The following is a 20,342-nucleotide window of genomic DNA, read 5'->3' as shown; positions in this document are numbered from 1 at the left end:
AAAAATTAATGTACATTAACGAAATTTAATGTATGATTAAATATTTATATTAAAAACCAAATTTGAAATTATTTTAAAATATAAAATTATTAGAACTGAAACGCTGTATATGTACATATATTTGAAAATTAGTTTGATATCATTAATAAAATAATTGTGCAAATTTCATTTGTTTTTCTATCTATTCGTACATCATAGGGTTTACATGGATTAGATAACAAATTGGGTTGATAAAAAAAAGGATTTTTTTTGTTCTTGTCTGTTTATTTATCACAAATAGGTTTGGACATTCTTTGCTTTTTTGTAATTTTATGTCCATGAAATTCTTCAATTCAATTCAGATGTAACAAAAATTTCTTTCCGATCTGTTTCTCCAATTTTCCAATAAAATTACAAAAAAAATGCATTTGGTCTTAAAACAGTACATGGCTGTTTTTATACATATGTCTATTTTCATGTTTTGTCTTTATTGTAAAAAGACCGTTTGCAACTTATTGTTGATGTCTAATAAACTCTTCCGAGACCTGTAAAAATACTAAAAAAACATCATCATAAATAGACTGGTGCCTTAATACCAGAAATCCTTTGGCCTGCATTTTATGCTCAAACATGGACACCCCTCATCATCAATGCCTACTTACCATTAAATCATTATTTAAAATTTTTTTGAGCTTCAAAAAAAAATTAAAAAAAAATTTAAGACGCAAGTTTTACACTAAAATTTTGAGGAGTGCCTATGTTTGTTTTTGTCCAAGCATAAAAAGGATATAGATTTGGTCACCTTTTACAGATCTAATGTAAAAGTGTGAAAGCTATTAATAATCTGCAGATAAAAATCCTCTTTTATCGATGCAAATTTCTAAATTTAATTCTGGTTTTAAGGTTGATCAGCGTCTATATGTAACGATGGCTCCATAAATCCAAAGGTGATCTATTATTCTGTCTGTCCGAGGCAGCTGAAACTTAAGTGAACTAGTGATTATAACAATAGAGCCATGTGAAGACCCGTAAAATCGGGTCATATAAAAAAAGAGAGAGCTTGGTATTTAAAACAATTGTTTTTGTAAATAATGTAAAATAGTATAAACATTTTCTTCTTCGTGGTGGCAGTTCATAAGAAACATCTTATTCAAATTTTTCAAATCTGTAGATGATACTATTATACTCAACCTGATACATAACACAATACTGTTTATTAGGTAAAGCAGGCAATGGTTTCTCAATTAAAGTCCGTTTTGACATTGCAAACTGAAAAATAGTTTTAAAAGCATTATTGTAGTGAATGCCTTGAATCAGACTTTATTTACATCAAGTACTGCTAAAATCCAGTCATTAAATAATAGGGAACAGACATGATTTTTAAAACCTTTTTTAAAATAAAGTTAAGGATAAATCTTACACAAAAGTATAAGAGTCACGATTTTTACTGCAATATTTATTAAGTAATATTGTTTTGAAAATTCGGTTTCCTAATGATACGTTTAAACGATTGAGAGCTCACGTGATCAATATGGCGGCGCGAAGAATGAAAATATATATGGATGTATAAACGCATGTAAATTTAATACATAAAATAACCTTATTGTTTTCTCCAAAATCATAATAGAGATGAGAGATAATGCTTCAAAATCAAAATAGATTTATGATGACTGAATTTATGTACTCAAATGCCCGTAAGTTAGGTTAGGTCTTTATCCTTTGAGCCGCCATATTGGAGAGCTACCGTTTTAAAAACTACTCAAACATAAGAATTTTTAATTAATCATATCAGGTCCTAGAGGTATTAAAACAGCAAAAAATTGATGCATAACGTATTCTTATGCTATTTTCTACTGTATATAAGTATTTATGTATATAGCAGAACCATGTCTGTTCCCTATTATAAGTAAATGTACAAAAGCGTGATAAAAAAATGAAGATATAAGTACAAAAAAAAAAAAGAAAAGAAAAATGAAACAATGAAAATGTATGCAAATGATCATGTTTTTGACTGGTCTAGCCATAGATAAGAAGCCGATGCCCACCACTTAATTTAAAATAGCCTGCCACTCCTTAACATGTATACCAAGCTGCTACCCTGCAAAAGTAAAAGTATTTTTACAGACTCAGAAGAGTTTCACAGAATGTGACTTAACCTAGGTCTTAACTAACAAGCTTACGTATATTACATCAATTTCACAAGTAACACAAACCTTAGTTGAAAGTAACGGATGTTTAAAATATTTTTTTTATAAAAAATTGAATAGGCAAAACAGTCGTGATCGTAATCTTTTTCTTCCCAATTCAGGAAAATTCTATCTTTATGTACACTTTTTGGTTTGAAAATAAATAGTATAGCAATTCTGACTGTATTAAAAAAATAGACTTTTTTGTCTATCCAATTTTTCATCTACTTTTCATACTACTAACGCTCGCTCACGAAACAACTTTATCAAAAATATAAAAATTCAATTTTCTTCAACGAATAATTTTTAAAAAAAGGTAACAAAAATCGCGATTATCTTACAGTTGTAACTACATAAACTCTGCTTTCAAACAAGGAACTGAGATAAAAATAGTTGTTCATAAGAGATCCACGAGTTACGTTTGTGATATACAGACCGTGAATAAGCTACTAAAATAAATAATATAGGTTAATATATGTAAATATATGTGTGTATTTTATGGTGCCAGCGCTGATTAATCTTCTTAGCCACAGATGCTCCTTTATTGACTTCCTTCTGGCTCTGTAGATGAGACTTAAATAGAATATACCAAAAATCCTCTCCATTACTAATGATATTCATTGTTCAGACTATTCATATGGCAAATTGAACAATACTCTAATGAAACTCGGCTAGAATTTATGTGGAGACATACACCAGTGTTTTCAAGACTATTAAATAATGTTTTCTCATTTAAGGCATCAGACATTTTGCTGATCTCCAGTGGATCAATGATGTCATTACTTAACATGCCTGCATCTTTGTCTAACGTGTGAAACAATGTATCCTCATTAAATAGGTCTGGTGCACCTTGCTCAAGTTGCAAGGGATTAACCACCTCACTTTCGAAATTATCAAACAAGTCAACGTTAAAAGTTGACAGCTGGCTGTATTCGGTATCGGACAAGCTAGCCTCATTCTTTAAAGAGTTTGATGCACTCATTGGCGTTGTAGGAACCTGGTTATCTAGTCCCGCTGAACTTCTGCCCGTTTGATACTCACAAAAGCTACCAGGGTTCGGCGAGGATTTTTGTAACAGTCTCTTCTCATCTTCTTCTATGCTTTCTATGCTGTGTGAATTTTCTACCTTGGTTGTTTGGCAACTGTTGAGAGGCATTGTTTTTCTGGCTACTTTTACTGTGTTGTTCATCTGTCCATAGACTGGCCCTCGGCTGTCATCTCGAAAAACTTCCGAGCAGTTATTTGTTGACCCTGAGAGAGGCATAGACACATTGTTTGTCTTTGAGGAAGTGTTTTGTCCACTGAAGGAAAAAAAGCGAAAATTGTTGTGTCTACTTTACAGAATTAAAAAAATCATTAAGGGAGATGCAATGGATGTAACTGAAACTTTTTATGCACATGATTTAAAAAAATAAATATTCTGATGCAACTGACAAATATATTACAACATATTTTACTGCACAACAAGATCTGACTTTAACTTTACAATTCTGATATAATCATTACTTTGGCATAAAAGTATTGGTTCTCTTCTATACAGGTTCTACTGAGTATAAACCAGAAAGTGAACAAAATGGTAGTACATGGCACGCTTTCACGCAAAACATACACAGATCTTCTTTACATTTGGCCATTGTAAAACACAAACACCGCTAAAAAAAACTGTATTGCAACAATGAACACTTCATGTCAAAACAAGCTATTTCTATGTATCTATGTTTTATAACGGATTTATCTTTATCAATATGCTGAGAAATGGGGAAAACGGGAAACATCTGTGTACTACTTTCACCCAACAGCTCACAAGTACACGAACATAATAAACAAACATATGGAGCAGGGATAGATAATCTTGAGAAATTGGCTGATCCAACAATGTAAATGAATTGAACCTTCTAGAAAGTTTCTTTCTTACAAGAAAGGCTCTTTCCAGAACGTACCACTATGTACCGTCAGAACACAAACAAACAGACAAGGTCATTCACCCAAGCACTATACGTATCTCGTTCATCCTTTTGCATCAGCCTCAAAAGCTTTACTGAGACAGATCGCAGAAGAATTACCTGGTAATCCAGTTGAGGACGTCCACGGAAGGTTTGCAGGCAAGACCACTTCCGTTCGGCTTGACGACGGGAGCACTGCTGTTCGCAGCGGCGCCTGGAAAATTGGAGGCCGCGTTGTTTGTCTCGTCACCGTGCATCCTCTGGAGACTCTCGTTCATCGCCTGGAGCAGCGAGGTGATCCGCGACTTGTTGCTCAGCACCGTCTTGAGATAGGAGACCTCGCTGTTCAGTCTCTTTATCTCGATAGCCTGCTGCTTGATCGTCGTGTTGAGCTCCATGTTTTCCTTCTGGCAAATCTGGAGCCTGCTCTCGATCCTCTCGATGTATTCCTTCTTGCGCTGGCGGTTCTCGCGCGCCATCAGGGCGTTCCTGTTGAGGCAGGGCCTCTTTGAGGGACCTCTGCCCCGTCGGCGCACTGTGGACGCACCGCCATCGTTGATGGAGATGTTATCGGCTTTGCCGTGATTGGTGAGAGTCTCCATCGAGGAATTGGTCGTGACGCTGGTCTTTCGCGGCCTACCGACTCTCGGACGGTTCTCCTGCATCTGTTCCTGATGGTCGTCGAGGTCCATCTCGTCCTCGTCGTCCGTGTAGCTGTCCTCGGCGTAGTCGATCATGTGCTGTCTTTTCGACGCCATCTCGTTGACATCTGCGATTGTACGGCCCCCACTGCGCTTACGTGAGTTACCCGTCGTGGTTGCGGTGATAATCTTCGTTCTCGTCGTCTTGAAGTCTCTTTTTATACCCTTCTCTCTGGAGATTCGAGAATCTTCTGCACTGCCTCGGCTTCGATCCGACTTTGGCACTTTGTCGTCTTGTATTCTGCTTCGCTGTCGTGCGTAGCTATATGAGGACTCGGTAAAAAATGCTTGCTTGAAAAGTCACTCTTCTCCCTTGACTTGTGGGCTGTCGGTTGTGCTTTGTTTTGATACTTTCTCTTCTGCGATTTGCGGAGCAAAACTTTCGAGCTGCTCACCGTTCGACGGCTGAAGTGGTACTGAGTCGCGGCAGCGAGCTGCGAGTCTGCGCGACACGAAAAGCGCCGGTGATAAACGGGTCAGGCGCAAGGTGGCACGAGTGGGCCACAGCTAAGTCTGTTCCCCGGGTCTCTGTTGACGTCCGGCATTACTTTTATACAAGAGGATATTATAAGTACGCGAATGAAATGGCGCGTCTGCTGTATATAAGTCACTAATTACTAATTTACTATACACCTCGAAGTTGAAGTGCTTCCCGCATCGACATCGAGACGAAGACGGAAATTTCCATGGAATATTACATGACACGCTTTTTGATGATTGTTTCTAGAAAGTCGTCCGAGAGGCAATTTAATCAACAAGGTTGTTATTTAAAAAAAATTGTCTTAATATAATAATCCTACTATTTTATGTAATAAACGGACTTATTGCCCGATAGGTATAGATATAGGGCGCTGTATGTATACTTGCCGAAACTTGAAGAGCTGTTTGGCGCACGAATTACACAACATATAATTTGTATAGCTATTAGGGATATTTTTAAACATTGTGTATGGCAATTTGAAGATACCAGTGTCAGGGTTTGCGTAATCGAGGCTTAAAATAAATAAAATAAGCTGGAATAACAGAGGTGCTTCATGAAACATTGTTTTTAATAAATTGTCACTCAATTATTCGATTATGTAACGATAACAAAATTTTTGTGAAAGATATGTTAAATTATACAATGATCACGCGCTTAATCAGACAATCGAGTCCCTCATTGTGAAAATTACAATTTCTAATTATAGTAAATTGCCTTCGTTAGATATCACAGTATAAGTAGCTTTCATCTCTCCAATACATGCTCTATAAATGGATTCGTGCATGAATAATTATAGACCGAGATTTACACATACCCATCGGACCCACATACTTATACACAGTTTCCGCTATAATTACGCATATTTTTAGAAATCAAAGAACATTCTTTTGAAAAAAAAAACCTCACCTCATTCTTCAATGGCACACAAGTATAGGTAGTTTGCCCAAAACGTCGTGAAAACATTGCAACATGTAAGGAAACCACGCGTACAGTTGAATTATTCAACGTAAGGCATCATGTAAAACACAGTCACGTAAGATTTTCGAATGCAACACATAAACTAAAGATAGCGCATCTCTATATCTCTTTCTCGTCTCGTCTGCCTAAAATCAATCAAACTTCCAAATCCTTCGAAATCGCAGTTATCTGCTTACTCAGTATAAAAAAAAAATCAGGTCACTCGTCGTAGTCGAAAGGATATATCCTGCGATTGAATTCACAAAATTTATTCAAACGTTAACAACAATATCGTCATTTCGAATCTGACTACGATTATACGTCACAGCTCGACATACGAACAGACCGCATTCCCCTCTACGAGTGACGTCGCAGCGGTGCCCCCCGCGATAGTTAAGTAGGTATAATAGTGCGCGAGAGAGATTCGACGTAGTAGTCCACTAGCGACCAATCCGCCGTCCCTGTATAGGTTATAGATAGACGTGTGTGCAGTCTGCGGACCACACCAGCCGCACAGACTCGTACCTTCCTTTCTCGAACGTTCGAGAAAGTTCGGAGTCGACTAGACTCTTGTATATGCGCTACGCATCACTGCAGTATGACTTTATAGACGGATTTTAGGGTTTGTTGTGGCGCTACGTAATATTGAGTATTCTGTATGTCGTGAGTCGTGGGAACGAAGGCGTATCAAAGTCGAAACACGTGTGTGCGGATTAGTCACATGTGGCTCATGCGCAAAAATATTATCGATCGAGGGAACAATACGCGACGCGGCGTAGTAGGGCGGCTCTCGCAATTCTGGGGAGGGAGAGTCGAGAGATTGCGAATAATACTATAGCTGATGGGACGGAAATTTCCAGAGCGTTCTCGCTCGCGAAGAAAACAGGCACGTACCGCTGCCGCTACGTTTCTTATGTATATATATATATATATATATATATATATATATATATATATATATATATATATATATATATATATATATATATATATATATATATATATATATAATCGCGGATGAATCTTGAATGGCGTCCAATGATCATATTATATTCAATTTTTCCAATCTGAACTTATAGCATGTAATGTGCGTACTGCGTACTATATCAATATACTGAATTTTCGAGTGCGTGTGGCATATATAATACGTTATTCAATTGCGTTCTTATTTTTTTTAGGAATATTTCATACGGGCCCGCGGTCTTTACCTCGTCGGGATTGTTGATGACAATAAATGTCGAGCATTACTGTACGATTATAGTGACGTCGTATTGACTAGTAGATTTGCTAACATAATGCGCACCTGTTATTGTACTCGCTACGCTCGGGCGCTTATACACGCCGTGCCGTAATGTACGACTTATGCCGCTAGTATCGTAATGTACTATTCTAGTAATGAGAAATAGTTGTATTCATAAAATGCTTCAGTTGATGAATCTTTGCCCTAATTTCGAAAAAAAAAGGATCCCAGTTCGTAGAATAAGCGTTAAAATAACACTGCATATTCTCAACGACTCTATATATCTATATACCTATGGGAAATACCCACAGCAAAACCCATGAGTCATTGATGACTCATTCAATTCGCGAAATTCTAAAAAGAAACGCAAAAACAAACAAACAACGCGATAACAAAAATAAGTTACGTAATGACCGGCAAGGGGTAGCAACAAAACGCTATCCGCAACCACGTCAAGTCTGATATTACATAACACAACGTGACACACGCGGGGTAGTAGATGACAATGCCTATTATAATACTCTTCATTGTCATATAACGCAAATAAATAGCCCTTTAATTGATTGTGCTCTTGAGTTCGTGCACTGATTGACAATTTACTTAGGTAACAGACAGGTTGATTGATTATTTAACAATGGCTTAATTAATGAAAATATATTTATAATTCGAAGGCTTTTTTGAACGGTTTTCTCAAAAGGGACAAGGCATATAATATGTAAGGCTATTTAGAGAAATTCGAATGCTTAGAAGCTTTACATCTCTGCCAGACATTCAAAACGTCCTTATTTTGATATTTCGGTTTTTATACTGCTGAATAAACGTGCATTGCTTTAAATAACATTTTTTTCCCAGGATTGTATTGCTGTCTTTCGTAAAAATGTTCTTATTCAATTTTCGTTTATTTCGCAAACTGAATGTTCTGAATAATATAAAGATTAATTGAGGTACGATACATTATCAGGCTTGATTTTTATCGTAAATCACCTTTGTGAACAATTCACTTGTGGGGTTTACCAATCTCTAATCCGTCGTTAGAACCTGCTAAGCTTCTCAACCAAACTTATGCGCATCCGCTTGAAAAGTATCTGCGTCTCGAATTCACAAGACTTTCGCGATTATTTTTTTAAATTTCGCGCATGCGCTGTAAAATTTTTTGACGTGCGTAGCAGCGCCACATCCGCTTGTATGTCAATTCGGAGAAACTATAAGTAGGTTAGCAAACCGTTCGAAACAAAAAAATCAGTCGCGACTCGCGCGCGCGAAATGCCGGTATTGTTGTGTTACGAGGTTAGTTTCACGCGGCATGCGAATTTTCAACTTATTTACTTCCAGTGAAGACAGAACTTAGCGGACGTTAATTGTTTATGTTGAGTGTTTAATTCTGCACGAATAAGAATGGGTGATTCCGATCTGAACGAGCTGCTCCGAAGAGCAGAGCAGATGGCTGCTGATGTCGAGGGCAACGGTGAGCTTCCACAAGTGGAGAGAAATCTCCGGCAAATATTGGATGGTTCCAATGAAATATGGTCGCAAATGACTCAAACTGGTACCCAGGATAATCAAGTGCAGGCGTAAGTTCACTTTTATTCGAAAGCTTAGTTTTAAGTCACTATTTTTGCTCTACCTTGATATTTGCTTTTAGGCATCTTCTTCTTGGTTCGAAAGGCATTGATTTGTCACAAATTGCTCAGAAATTAAATTCTCTGAGCACCCGCAGGACGTTTGAACCTCTGGATCCAATAGCTGACACGGACATTGTTAGCTACCTCAGGAATGAAAAGGAAAATGCTATTCTGTCTATTATAGAGCAAGTTCACAGAGACGTATGTAGATTTTAAATGTAGTGGTAACTGTTTAAAGGGAATAGAAATTTAATGAGAACTTGAATATCTTTCAGACTTTCGAATTGAATCGGGTACAGCAATTGGAGCATACTCTTGGCGAATGGAAACAGATGAGATTTGAAATCATGAATGCAATGACTGCTCCATCAGGAGAACTGGTTGATTTGAGAGGAACGCCTCAGCGTACAAAACTTGCTGGATCAATGACAAGTCTGTCCCAGGTTGAATCTGCATATGCTAAAGAATTGCAAAATTACAATGAGCATGTTCTGAAAGGTGTGACTAGGCCCAGTTTGTTCACTTCATTTGCTAAGGCAGCAGAATCTTTCAACGACAAGAAGGTACTGGACATGTGGCAAATGGTCAAATGCATGGTTGACATACCACCAACGCCAGCAGGAGATCAAATTAAATCAAGGAACAGTAACATTGTGGAAATGAAGATTGTGTGTCAAGCAAGGAAGTATCTTGAAAGCAGGTACAAAGAATTTATGAATTCCATTGTAAGTGAAAATTTAGCACAAGCAAGAAGAGGAGGCATACCAGGCACACTGCCTTTGGTCAAGAGTTTTGTTGGCATCAAAATACAAAACACAAGGGATTTGGAAGAGGTGATGGTTGAAGACAGACCTTTGTGGCCTTTGGTTTACTATTGCATGAGATCTGGAGATTTGAAAGCTGCACTGCAGTGTCTGGATCAGTGTGGTGCTGGTTTTCAAGAGTTCAGATCTGCTCTTGAAGAAGCTATTGAGTATCCACTACACCATCCTAGTTCCAGAGCAGAATCAACATTGAAACTTCACTACAGAAAGCATGTGAGATCTGCTACTGATCCCTACAAGAAAGCAGCGTATTGTGCATTAGTACCATGTGAGCCTGATGATCTCCATACAGAAGTCATGTCTGCTGCTGATGATTACTTATGGCTCAAGTTATGTCAAGTTAGAGAACAGCCAGATCCAGAAAACAAACTGACATTGGACCATTTACAGACGACTATCTTAGAAGTGTATGGAGAGTCGTATTATAGAGCTCATGAGCAACCATTTCTGTACTTTTCAATGTTATTTTTGACTGGACAGTTTGAAGCAGCAATAGAATTTCTTGCCAGAGGTGCAGGAGGCAGACATTTGGCTCATGCAGTTCACTTAGCTGCTGCAATGCATGAGCATAGCTTATTAGCTGTGAGTCAAAGTGTTCTGGCTCCACTCATAAGTGTGGATCCTGTAGATAAATCACCAGCAAAAAGACTGAACTTTGCGCGTTTAATTTTACTCTATGTGAAGAGATTTGAATCATCTGATCCTAAGGAAACACTCCAGTACTTATTCTTACTGAGGTAATTAAATTGAATAATCAGTAATTTTTAACCTATGCTTATTTTACTAAATGCTTAACTTTATTTGCAGGTGTATGAAAGATCCATATGATAGGAATATGTTTGCTGCATCTGTGGCAGAGTTAGTTGTGGATGCTACTCCAGCTAATCGCACATTGCTTGTTGGAAAACTTAATAAGGACAGGCGGCTGCCTGGAGTACTAGACCAGTTCCAAATAAATACAGAAGACGTTATCAATATAAGTGCAGAAACTCTTTACAGGAAAGGAGTTTTGGAAGATGCAGTCATGATGTATGACTTAGCTGGAAACCATGAGAAAGTATTAAGTTTAATGTGTGTACTTTTGGCACAAATTGTAAGTCAGAAAAGCAATTCAGGATCTCTTAGGTCACGTCTTCAAGCTACAGCGAGTGAAATAAGCGCGAGGTGATTAAAACAAAATTTGAATATGAGATTATATACAATAATTATTACGCGTAAGAGAACCATTTACTTATTCATATTGTGACCATTTGTAGATACCAAGGCTTACCAATTCAAGCTCCAGCGGAATCAGTTGCCGCTTTTTACACTTTGAGAGATCTTATGGTATTCTTTGATCAATACCACAATGATCAATATCAAAATGCTCTTAGAGTAAGTTTACTATTTGTTTCACAATGATGATTACAAATTTCCATGCACTTGTAGAATAATTTTTTTTTTCTCATTCAGACTATAGCCGATTCTAAACTACTGCCTCTACACGTGAAAGAAGTGGATGAGAGAGTTACCGCCTTGAGGCGTGTCTCGCCAGAAGTAACCGGAACTTTGGCGGACGTTCTTCTGGCTACAATGACTATTTTGTATAAACAGTATCAAAAGTTGAGATCCACAGAACCTGGAGATGAAATTGCAAGAGAGCAACAACTAAAAGACCTTAGGGAACAAGCTCGTGCCTTGACCAGTTTTGCAGGTACCCTTCCATACCGTATGCCAAATGAAACAAACAGTCGACTAGTTCAAATGGAAATTCTTATGCACTAAACAAAACATTTCGAGAATTGTATGTAATTCAGTTACAAATCATTATTTTATTTTGTTTTTTATACTGATTTGTGATATTTTTGTAAAGTACCTTTAAAATACTACTAAAATAAATCTAATATTACAATATAGTGACCTTTATTTAATATTATTTAGTGTTTTGATTTGATGACTCAATTAATGAATAGATTGCTTTGATAAGTGTGTGAACATGTAATGAATAGTATAGACATAATGACATATCTACTAGGTAATTTATGCATTAATTATTTACAAGATTTGATTGTCATGCCACTGCTTAAATCTACAACTTTTCCTTCTTGTACCTACAAAAATTGAATTGGTTTTATTTATAATTTTAGAATGAAATTACTGATATTTCTAAAGTACTTACAGCTCTATAATCCAGAATTAATTCTTTAAATGCCAAGAAATCAGTGAATGTGAGAAGAACTTCAAAAACTTCTCCTTCTAGTTCTGACCGCCTTTCACTGGATTAATGAACAAAATTTTACTTTTTATCATAATTTGATTGATAACGTAATACTCACTTTAGTTCATTTATGAAATCCTCCATAGAAAAATTTGATATTACTTTTTTCAAGCTTCTATCTATATAACTTTCAATAGCTTTATTCTAGAATGAAAGTAATTGATGTATAACTTATGAGTATGTGAAATCTTTGAAGATTGTTTATTTACAAATCATATTTGATCAAATTTACTTACATAATCATTGAACACATCAATGTACTCCAATTTATTTTCTTCAATTGGCTCAAACATACCCCAGTACTTATCAAGAAAATGTTGTTGTATGGATTGAAATTCTTCCTCTAAGATTAAAAAATTTTCATGATTAGTAATTACATGCATATATAAAAATTTCAATCATATTCTTCACACCATACCCATGAGAAGGTCTTCAATGTGTCCAATCACTTCATCAAATGTATGGTGTTCAGGATTCTCCTTATCTTTGATGTCATAAGATTCCGTGTTCAACGAATCTAACGAGTCTGCAACGAATTAACATCAAATTCACTGAAGAACCACCAATAATTTTAGCGAATATAAATACCAAAAAGTACTCACCAATGATTTCTTGATTCATTTTATAAGATAAAATGTGAGATCACAAAACCAAGTACACGTGTCTAATATGGATTTAAGACTGTGCAAATCTTTTTCACGATAAGTAATTGTCAATAGAGTTGTAACATATTAAAAAAAACTGCCTGACATTATTTTATACACCACGTTTGACGTTACTACGTTAGCGGCTGAACCAAATCTCTATGTTGTGCCACTGTTGTGATGGTTGTTGACTCTTCACAGTTGCACAGTTGGTACAAAGACAAGATGGCTAGCCGCTATAGGAGCCACCAAATGCGCAGTAACTACGGTCGCAGTAGCTAAAAAACTTTTGTTTTGATAACATTATCAGGCAAGTAGATGAGGAAAAAAGCGCGACCGTAATTGTTTGAAAAATTCGCCCTTGCAAAAGCTGGAAAATCGAAAATGTCGGAGCATGCGATTCCCATTGATATTCTCGATGACTTGAGCAGGTGAGGCTATGTCTTGTTTTATATTTATTGTTATTTATTTGTTCAAGCGTTATCTATTGAGTGATAAGTGTATTTTGGGCCTATTGATTACCGACCTGTTTTGCTTTGCAGCCGATTCATCATCAATATTCCGGAGGAAGAAAGGAAGGATCATATCAGAATATGCTTCCAAATTGAGCTGGCTCATTGGTTTTATTTAGATTTTTACTGCACCGAGGAGAACCCCAAGTTGAAATCATGCGGCATGAAGGAGTTTACCAATCACATCTTCAAGCATATACCCTTCTTGAAACCACACGTACCGCGAGTCGATGCCATTCTGGAGCAGTGGCGAGAATACAAACAGAATGTGCCTACGTTTGGTGCCATTGTCTTAAACGAGGACTTAACAAAAGTGCTGCTTGTACAGAGTTACTTTGCTAAGAGCAGTTGGGGCTTTCCAAAAGGAAAGATCAACGAGGACGAGGAACCTTCCAATTGTGCTGTTAGAGAAGTTTTAGAAGAGACTGGTTTCGATATTTCTAACTTAATTGACAAGAACGAGTATATCGAATCTGTTATCAATGATCAACTTGTTAGATTGTATATAATATCTGGTGTACAGAAGAATACTAAATTTCAACCAAAGACAAGAAAAGAGATTAAAAATGTTGAATGGTTTGACCTGGAAAATCTGCCTAATAATAAGAAGGACATGACACCAAAGGTTAAAATTGGTGTTGGACCAAATGCATTTTTCATGGTTGTTCCATTCGTGAAGTAAGTTTTTTTATTCATACTTTTGAATTAGTTGAAGAATCTGGTTTAGAAAATAATGATATTTAATGTTTTCTACAGACGGATGAAAAGATGGGTCCAAGAAAGACAGCAGAAAGAGAAAAGTGCATTCGCATCACAAGCAAGGAGACATCGTCACAAATCTGCTGGTGATGATACCAATTCTAAAAATAAAAAACAAGCAGTCAGAGTGAGTAGAATTTTTTGAAAGTATTTGAAAATCTAATTAAATGAAGTTTAAATAATGTGCCTTTTGAACATTTGGTTTTAGAATGAAATAACGGAGCTGAAGTATCAACGGCAAGCCAATACCTCTCCAATACCCAATAAGCCGCGAGTACACGAATACAACAATAAAAATACGTCTTCCAAGGGGGCATTTAAACGTAATTTGTTTGGGGAACCAACTGGCGATCAATCTCCAGCTCTGGCCAAACAATTGACAGAAAGTCCACTAAAAGTGAATAAATCCAACCCATCAAAGGAATCTACAAATCAAACAGTCAAGCGATCTGATAATGGAAATAACAAAACATCGACAGGTGGCAAAGAAAAGAAGGGTAATCATTAAAAATCATACTTTAATCCATAGTTATAAATACAATTTATTCATTTTTTCATATTTTTATTTGTAGAGAATAACGGAAAATCTGGTAATGGAAAAGCTGCAAGAAAGAATGACAAATCAACCCCTCAATCTGTAACGCAAACGATCAATGATAGATTTTCAGCATTTGATTTCAAAACTCAAATTTGGATGAATTTCAAATTTGACAGAAAGTCCATACTCAATTGCCTTTAAGTTTTAAAAAAGTAGTTGAGAAGTGAAAGCAATGCTGTGATCTCATTAATCTATCATATGATAATAAGTTAATTTTATCACTGCCAAAATAGTTTTACAAAATATTTAAGGATCGCTTTAACTTAACTTCTTGAAGTGTAGCAGTGAAGCGTTTTTGATAATTGAAGAAATGACTATGAGGTAGAATACAACAGACGAATTCATGGATGATTAATTTGAATCATCAAATCAATTGGATTAAGCAATAAATATTTGGCATTTCTTGTAGATTCAAATGTAATAAGTAGTAGTTATTTACAATGTTATCAGTATTAGAGCAACATGATCTATGTAGTCGCAAAACAAATTCACTTAATATAAAAGTTTTATTGAGTTTTCCAAATTTGTAGTTGTACTTAATTAGTGATTGCAAAATATTTATAATTGTAAATTGATGATACAAAATATTGTAATCACAAGTCAGACTTGTCCTTTATTTATTATTTTTTGTTCAACATTGTGGCAAAAATGCCCGACTCGATTGTTTGCACAGATCGCGGTATTTCTTAATACTAAGATACTCTTTATATATTACATTTTTGATCATAAAATGTGCTTCGGAATAAGTTACTTTCCTTCTTGTTTTTTTTTTTTTACAATGTTTACCTATCGACTAGAACTGCATAGTGACTATAATAAATTACGACATTCCTGCACATATTGCTGACAAAATAGTAATAATTCATTTGCAGGACTCGTGCAATTAAAAAAATATATGTACAGTTCTGGCATCAGTTTTGGAAGGTTTCTTTTCATTTGTTATTTACTGCCTAAAGAAATGTAGGAAGACGACGACGATGAAGAAAACAATCATAGAAAAATATACAAGTTTTCTAAAAATCACGCCTCCGGCCCCCTGGACACTTCTGATAATCTCATTATTCAGCGTATAAACAGTTTTACTTTCTTCCAGGAGTTTGTTTTTAGTATCTTCGTCCAATGTCTCAGCGATTCTGTTCATAGTGTTACGCAACTCACATTTCAACTCGTAAATATTGTATTCACCAAAGTCTGTGAGATTGTTGCCGTCAGAGGCAAGCGAGTCTTGGAACGGATTTATCTTATTAATCTTTTGCACAAGTTGTCTCTTTTTTCTCAGTATTATACCACCACTCAGCAGTCCCATGTAGAGATGGTATATGTATGCCATCAGGAGTAAAGAGTCCGTGTCTTCGATTTCCCTGAGTCTCATTAAATACCTTGTCACGCTGTCCCTGAAACACGAATCATCGAGCATCTTAGGGAGAACAATTCATTGAACGTGTCTTCAAAACCATATTCAACTATATCTACCTGGGAGTGTAATTCTTCATCCAGCCCTTTCCCAGGTAAAACTCGAGGTCCCGCTCAAAAGCTTCCGTCCGCTGGAGGCCCTCGATTCTGAGCTGTCCTACCTTGGTGTTATTTAATCTCAACATGGCACCTTCCAGGTATCTGAAGACCTCGTAGAACACCAGCAGACCGTCCGCCCACACAGCGTCGTCCATGAAACCTGGCGAACGAGAACATCTTCGTTATTAGCAGAAGAGAAAGCAAAGAAAACACGAGAGTATAGCAGAAGGAAAACAAAACTTGCAACGACTTGAGCAATCGAGGCTCGCTCAGTCATCGTTGAAAAAAACGTAAAGTACTATAAAAAGTACCAAAGGCGAGTTTCGCGTTGACCAGGGCATCGCTAATCGCGTGTATCTTCCTGGTGGCCCGCCTCATCTTCTTGCAGAAGTTTTCCTCCTCCGCCTCTGGCATCTTGGCCTTCAGTCGTTGAGAATCTCTCTCCGGGAAATCACGTCCACTGCAGCCAGCTAACCTTCTCCGTATCGTAGAAACAGCTTCACTTGCTGACTCTCATCGCGTTTGCGCTTGACCGGTGCTGCACATCGGATTACTCCTGCAGCTGATGTGTACACTTTGGAGGTTTTGGCCGAGTCGAGAAAGAGAGAGAAGCTATGTTGCGACGATATGCCCGTCTGCTCGTCGATGACGTTCTTCGCGCGCCGTGTCTCTTTCTCGCTTTCATCCCGCCCTATTGCTCTCGCGCTCGCACATTGACGCAATCACGTGCATGTCCGCAACGTTGCTTCGGTGCAGGACGGCTAGATGGCGGTGAAAGGTGGATTCGCGAGGGTGAAAGGATTAGCTGCTGCGGTGCGGTTGACTCGAGGGATGATTTGCGAGAGAGGCTTATTATAAGGAATCGGGGAATGAGATGACGGATGGTAACTATGGATGCGGTTAGGATTATTATGCTTTAGTGTGGACTTTTTTGTCGTGGAAAAAGAAGATACGATAGATGACTTAAGCGCGTTACGCTTTTTTTTTGTTATATTGCATTTTCTTATTTATTATACACTCTACTATATTTATATTCCACGAATACGATGAATAAAAAGTAAGAGCTCTGCAAACTCTAAAAATACTTACCTGCGCAAATTAGAAGCAACATCGTCGAAAAAAGTTTTCTCGAAATTTCCAAATCAGACCCGCACAGTATTATACCTATATGTATACTCATTCTAGATATAACGATATCACCCGGATCCCGCGAGCCGCCGTCTTTTCACCGATTCCCTCTATATCCACTCAAAACACAGTTATACCCTTCGCTAACATTTCTTTTCCTCCTCATCACGCAAATCTCTCTTTTATTCACTCGCCAACTAGCCGCGCGGCCTTATTTTTATCCCCATTCAAAAGTCCTTTATATTCCCAAATGTCGTTTCAAGCTGTTACACGCCTACTTTGTCTATCTTCGCACAGAGCAGCCACTCGACGAGCGAATAATAATCCGCGCGAGAAAAAGGTAAGTAAAAGCAGCGGCTGTACACGTGCATCATTATTTCAAGCTCTGCGCTGCACCGCACAATTGAAACTCGCGCTATAACCTCTCGTCGTCGTCCATTGAAAAAAGGAGCGTAAAATATGTATATATCTTTCTCACTCTCCTCTCTCTCTGTCGGGGTTTACGCGGAATGGACGCGGGCGAGGAATCCGCGCGGACCGCAAGATGTCTGGCACTCGCGCAATGCATCAGGTGAGCAGGAGTGTCGAGCTGGTATACCTTCCCCCTCCCTTCTATCTCTTATTCCTATAGATATAGGTATACAATGGAGGCGTTATATCCAAGAGAACGTCGTTATCGGGTCGAAAAATTAAACTGGCTTTTGTGCTGAGCACGCGACGATAGCTCTCTCGCGTTGTCGGGACACGTTTTATTTATTAAGCGAGGCGTAAATTAATAAATTCATCGTACGAGCTAGAATGAGAGAGCTGCGTTGCGAGAAACTGCGAGTTATCGCTGTTATTAATTAATTATTGTCGTTATGTAGCATATGATAATTAACGATGCAAGTGACGATTGTAAATTTAACAAGAACCAAGTGTGCGATTCGATAAAAAAAATTTGCCAAACGAAACAAAAGGGCGTTACTGCGGTGTACGCGCGAGTTCCCTTCAAAATTCGCCGCCACCGCCGCGTCATTAATCAAATCGTCCGCGAAACGTAAATACGTATAAGTATATACGAGTAGCACACACGTGCGCACGCACACATCGAAGCGAAATGGAGTTTAGATGTGCGGAGCTCGCTGCTTGCGCGCGTGATGTGTCGGCCTGGGCCGTTGACCTTCCTTAAGGACACAGCCATGTCCCCAGACCGGGTCAGACTCGACTCTTGCGTTCGTAGGGGAACATGAGAGCCGCGAACGCGGCGAGTGTATGTATACTTATAACGCGCGCGGCTATAGTGGAATGCGAGCGACTTCCCAAAGCCTCATGCTCGCCTTATTCCAAGTATTTGTTAAAGGCGGTACAATGCTACGGAAGACTCCACCCACCACCTTGATGGAACGTCTTTTTCGCCCGCTGCTCTGCTGCGCTGATTTTTTTTACCTATAGTATTGTATGCGATTATTCCGATGGGTTGTGGCTGTTGTATATAGAGGGCATAAACGGGCGGTACGACGAAAGTTTGTGTGGTATGTGTCGTCGTCGTCGTGAGGCAGAGGGCCGCCTACTTTATTGTATTCAGTGCGATGTCTTTTGTGTGTTTTGTTCTTTTGTCGATGCGCTTTCTTGTATTGGCGGTTTGCGATTGTGCGGGAAAGAGGTGTTTCGGGGGTGCGAGGTGTGTGACAGTGTGGGTGTGGTCGGGAGAGAGTAGGTGTGTAACTTCGGGATGAAATTCTCATTGGAATACTTTCCGTGACTTGGAGTACACAGAGATGGACAGGTTTAGGTATAATTGCTCAGCATATAATTGTCGTACTTGGGAATAGTAAAAAAACGCATTCAGGGATTTTGTCATGGAATTGAATTCTTGTTGTGTAGGTATTCTTTTAGTTCTACTACTCTTTAGCTCATGAAATCGTTTAGTGACCAAAGACAAAAGTTTTGCTCTATATTCTGCACAGACTTCTTTTTATAATCTACTTTGACCGTCTCTGTATACTTAGCTAATTACGACTAATTACATTGTGGCACTACATGAATATAGCTTGAAACTGTCGGTTAATTCATCCAACTCTCACTTAATCGATAACGATCGAGTAAAATACTACACTTCATCGCAGTCTAAAACTACATTCATTACGTTCAACTTAAAAACCTACAAAATTGCACTTTTTACAAACAACCTAAAACAATACAGCACTTCCCAAGACCACACCCTTATAACACCCCTCGTCGGCACAAACCAACCACTTAAAAAAAAAAAAAAAAAATCTCGCCCACGCCCCCCCAAACCAATCCCCTCGATCTCGATCATCTCACCGCGAGCCGCATCCTCGAGATCAGCACCTTCTATTCTCTCTACTCACTCTCCCCAAGAAAGCCGCAAGTCCCCCCCCCCCCTAATAACCTCCTGTTGCCCTGTGACGAACTAACCTAACGCTGCAACTCCGCAGTTGCCGGTCGGCCGCCGCCGTTCTCTATACCGACAAAAGAAGAAAAGGAAAGGTGCGCCAGCTCGCGTTATATCAACACCTCCAGCCGACTCCTGCTCGCTTGATAATCCACAAAATGTATTGTCACTTGATTGTCAATCTACTTTTTACTCGCGCGGCTTTGTGCTACTCGTTTATATATTATACGTTTTATAGTATAGCTACACACACACACATATATCTCTCGCGGCGTCGAGCCTATAGACCGAACTTGCCGTACTTGCTCGGACTCTTACTACTTGGCGGGTGTTGTGTATGCTTGCTCGCTTTTATCGACAGATATATGCGCTCTCGCGGCTTTTCTCTCGTGTATCGTTGTAAATCGACTTTTTATCATTTCTCGCGTATAGCTCGTTAAAATGCGATCCTTGGAAAATTGAAAAAAATTCTAAATACATCGGAAGCATGAAAACAATCGATTCGTCGATCCCATTTATATATAGCTTCAGGATCCGCGCGCGGTAGCGAGCGAGCGCGAGCCCCCGACTTTTCTCACTCGCGAACTCGCCGGCACGGGGT

At 38.3% G+C, this 20,342-nt stretch overlaps 5 protein-coding genes across 11 annotated transcripts; 2 read left to right on the top strand and 3 right to left on the bottom strand.

Moving 5' to 3' along the window:
• Positions 1 to 241: 241 nt before the first annotated feature.
• On the bottom strand, positions 242 to 5,337 carry LOC100680238 (probable basic-leucine zipper transcription factor H). 6 transcript variants are annotated; one of them, XM_032596065.1, is made up of 5 exons: positions 4,229 to 5,337; positions 2,025 to 3,466; positions 1,171 to 1,248; positions 782 to 962; positions 375 to 535 (listed from the first exon to the last, which is right to left on the bottom strand). In XM_032596065.1, exons 1-2 carry the CDS (start codon positions 4,864 to 4,866, stop codon positions 2,773 to 2,775), a joined length of 1,332 nt encoding a protein of 443 aa, XP_032451956.1. In that variant the 5' UTR covers positions 4,867 to 5,337; the 3' UTR covers positions 375 to 535; positions 782 to 962; positions 1,171 to 1,248; positions 2,025 to 2,772. The 6 variants fall into 6 exon arrangements, with proteins under 6 accessions (XP_016836557.1, XP_016836558.1, XP_032451957.1 ...); XM_016981068.3 differs by having other exon boundaries at positions 242 to 535; positions 782 to 1,248; XM_016981069.3 differs by having other exon boundaries at positions 244 to 962.
• A 3,391-nt stretch (positions 5,338 to 8,728) lies between these two features.
• LOC100123536 (nuclear pore complex protein Nup93) lies at positions 8,729 to 11,828 on the top strand. Its single transcript, XM_001607133.6, has 6 exons — positions 8,729 to 9,058; positions 9,130 to 9,310; positions 9,385 to 10,670; positions 10,741 to 11,097; positions 11,190 to 11,307; positions 11,386 to 11,828. The coding sequence occupies exons 1-6, from the start codon at positions 8,883 to 8,885 to the stop codon at positions 11,695 to 11,697; spliced, it is 2,430 nt and encodes an 809-aa protein (XP_001607183.1). The 5' UTR covers positions 8,729 to 8,882; the 3' UTR covers positions 11,698 to 11,828.
• On the bottom strand, positions 11,725 to 13,120 carry LOC100123529 (ADP-ribosylation factor-like protein 2-binding protein). Its single transcript, XM_031933551.2, has 6 exons — positions 12,793 to 13,120; positions 12,609 to 12,716; positions 12,427 to 12,533; positions 12,249 to 12,334; positions 12,092 to 12,188; positions 11,725 to 12,023 (listed from the first exon to the last, which is right to left on the bottom strand). Exons 1-6 carry the CDS (start codon positions 12,809 to 12,811, stop codon positions 11,964 to 11,966), a joined length of 477 nt encoding a protein of 158 aa, XP_031789411.1. The 5' UTR covers positions 12,812 to 13,120; the 3' UTR covers positions 11,725 to 11,963.
• On the top strand, positions 13,013 to 15,453 carry LOC100123522 (m7GpppN-mRNA hydrolase). Its single transcript, XM_031933550.2, has 5 exons — positions 13,013 to 13,265; positions 13,377 to 14,024; positions 14,103 to 14,232; positions 14,314 to 14,602; positions 14,678 to 15,453. Exons 1-5 carry the CDS (start codon positions 13,219 to 13,221, stop codon positions 14,842 to 14,844), a joined length of 1,281 nt encoding a protein of 426 aa, XP_031789410.1. The 5' UTR covers positions 13,013 to 13,218; the 3' UTR covers positions 14,845 to 15,453.
• Positions 15,289 to 17,062, bottom strand: Ho (heme oxygenase). 2 transcript variants are annotated; one of them, XM_031933478.2, is made up of 3 exons: positions 16,460 to 17,062; positions 16,177 to 16,375; positions 15,289 to 16,097 (listed from the first exon to the last, which is right to left on the bottom strand). In XM_031933478.2, exons 2-3 carry the CDS (start codon positions 16,368 to 16,370, stop codon positions 15,647 to 15,649), a joined length of 645 nt encoding a protein of 214 aa, XP_031789338.1. In that variant the 5' UTR covers positions 16,371 to 16,375; positions 16,460 to 17,062; the 3' UTR covers positions 15,289 to 15,646.
• Positions 17,063 to 20,342: the final 3,280 nt, after the last annotated feature.

Source organism: Nasonia vitripennis, chromosome 1 (genome assembly GCF_009193385.2).
Source record: "Nasonia vitripennis strain AsymCx chromosome 1, Nvit_psr_1.1, whole genome shotgun sequence".
NCBI classification, from domain to species: Eukaryota; Metazoa; Arthropoda; class Insecta; order Hymenoptera; family Pteromalidae; genus Nasonia; species Nasonia vitripennis.
Note: the sequence above shows the minus strand (reverse complement) of the source record. Positions and strands in the feature narration are given on the sequence as shown.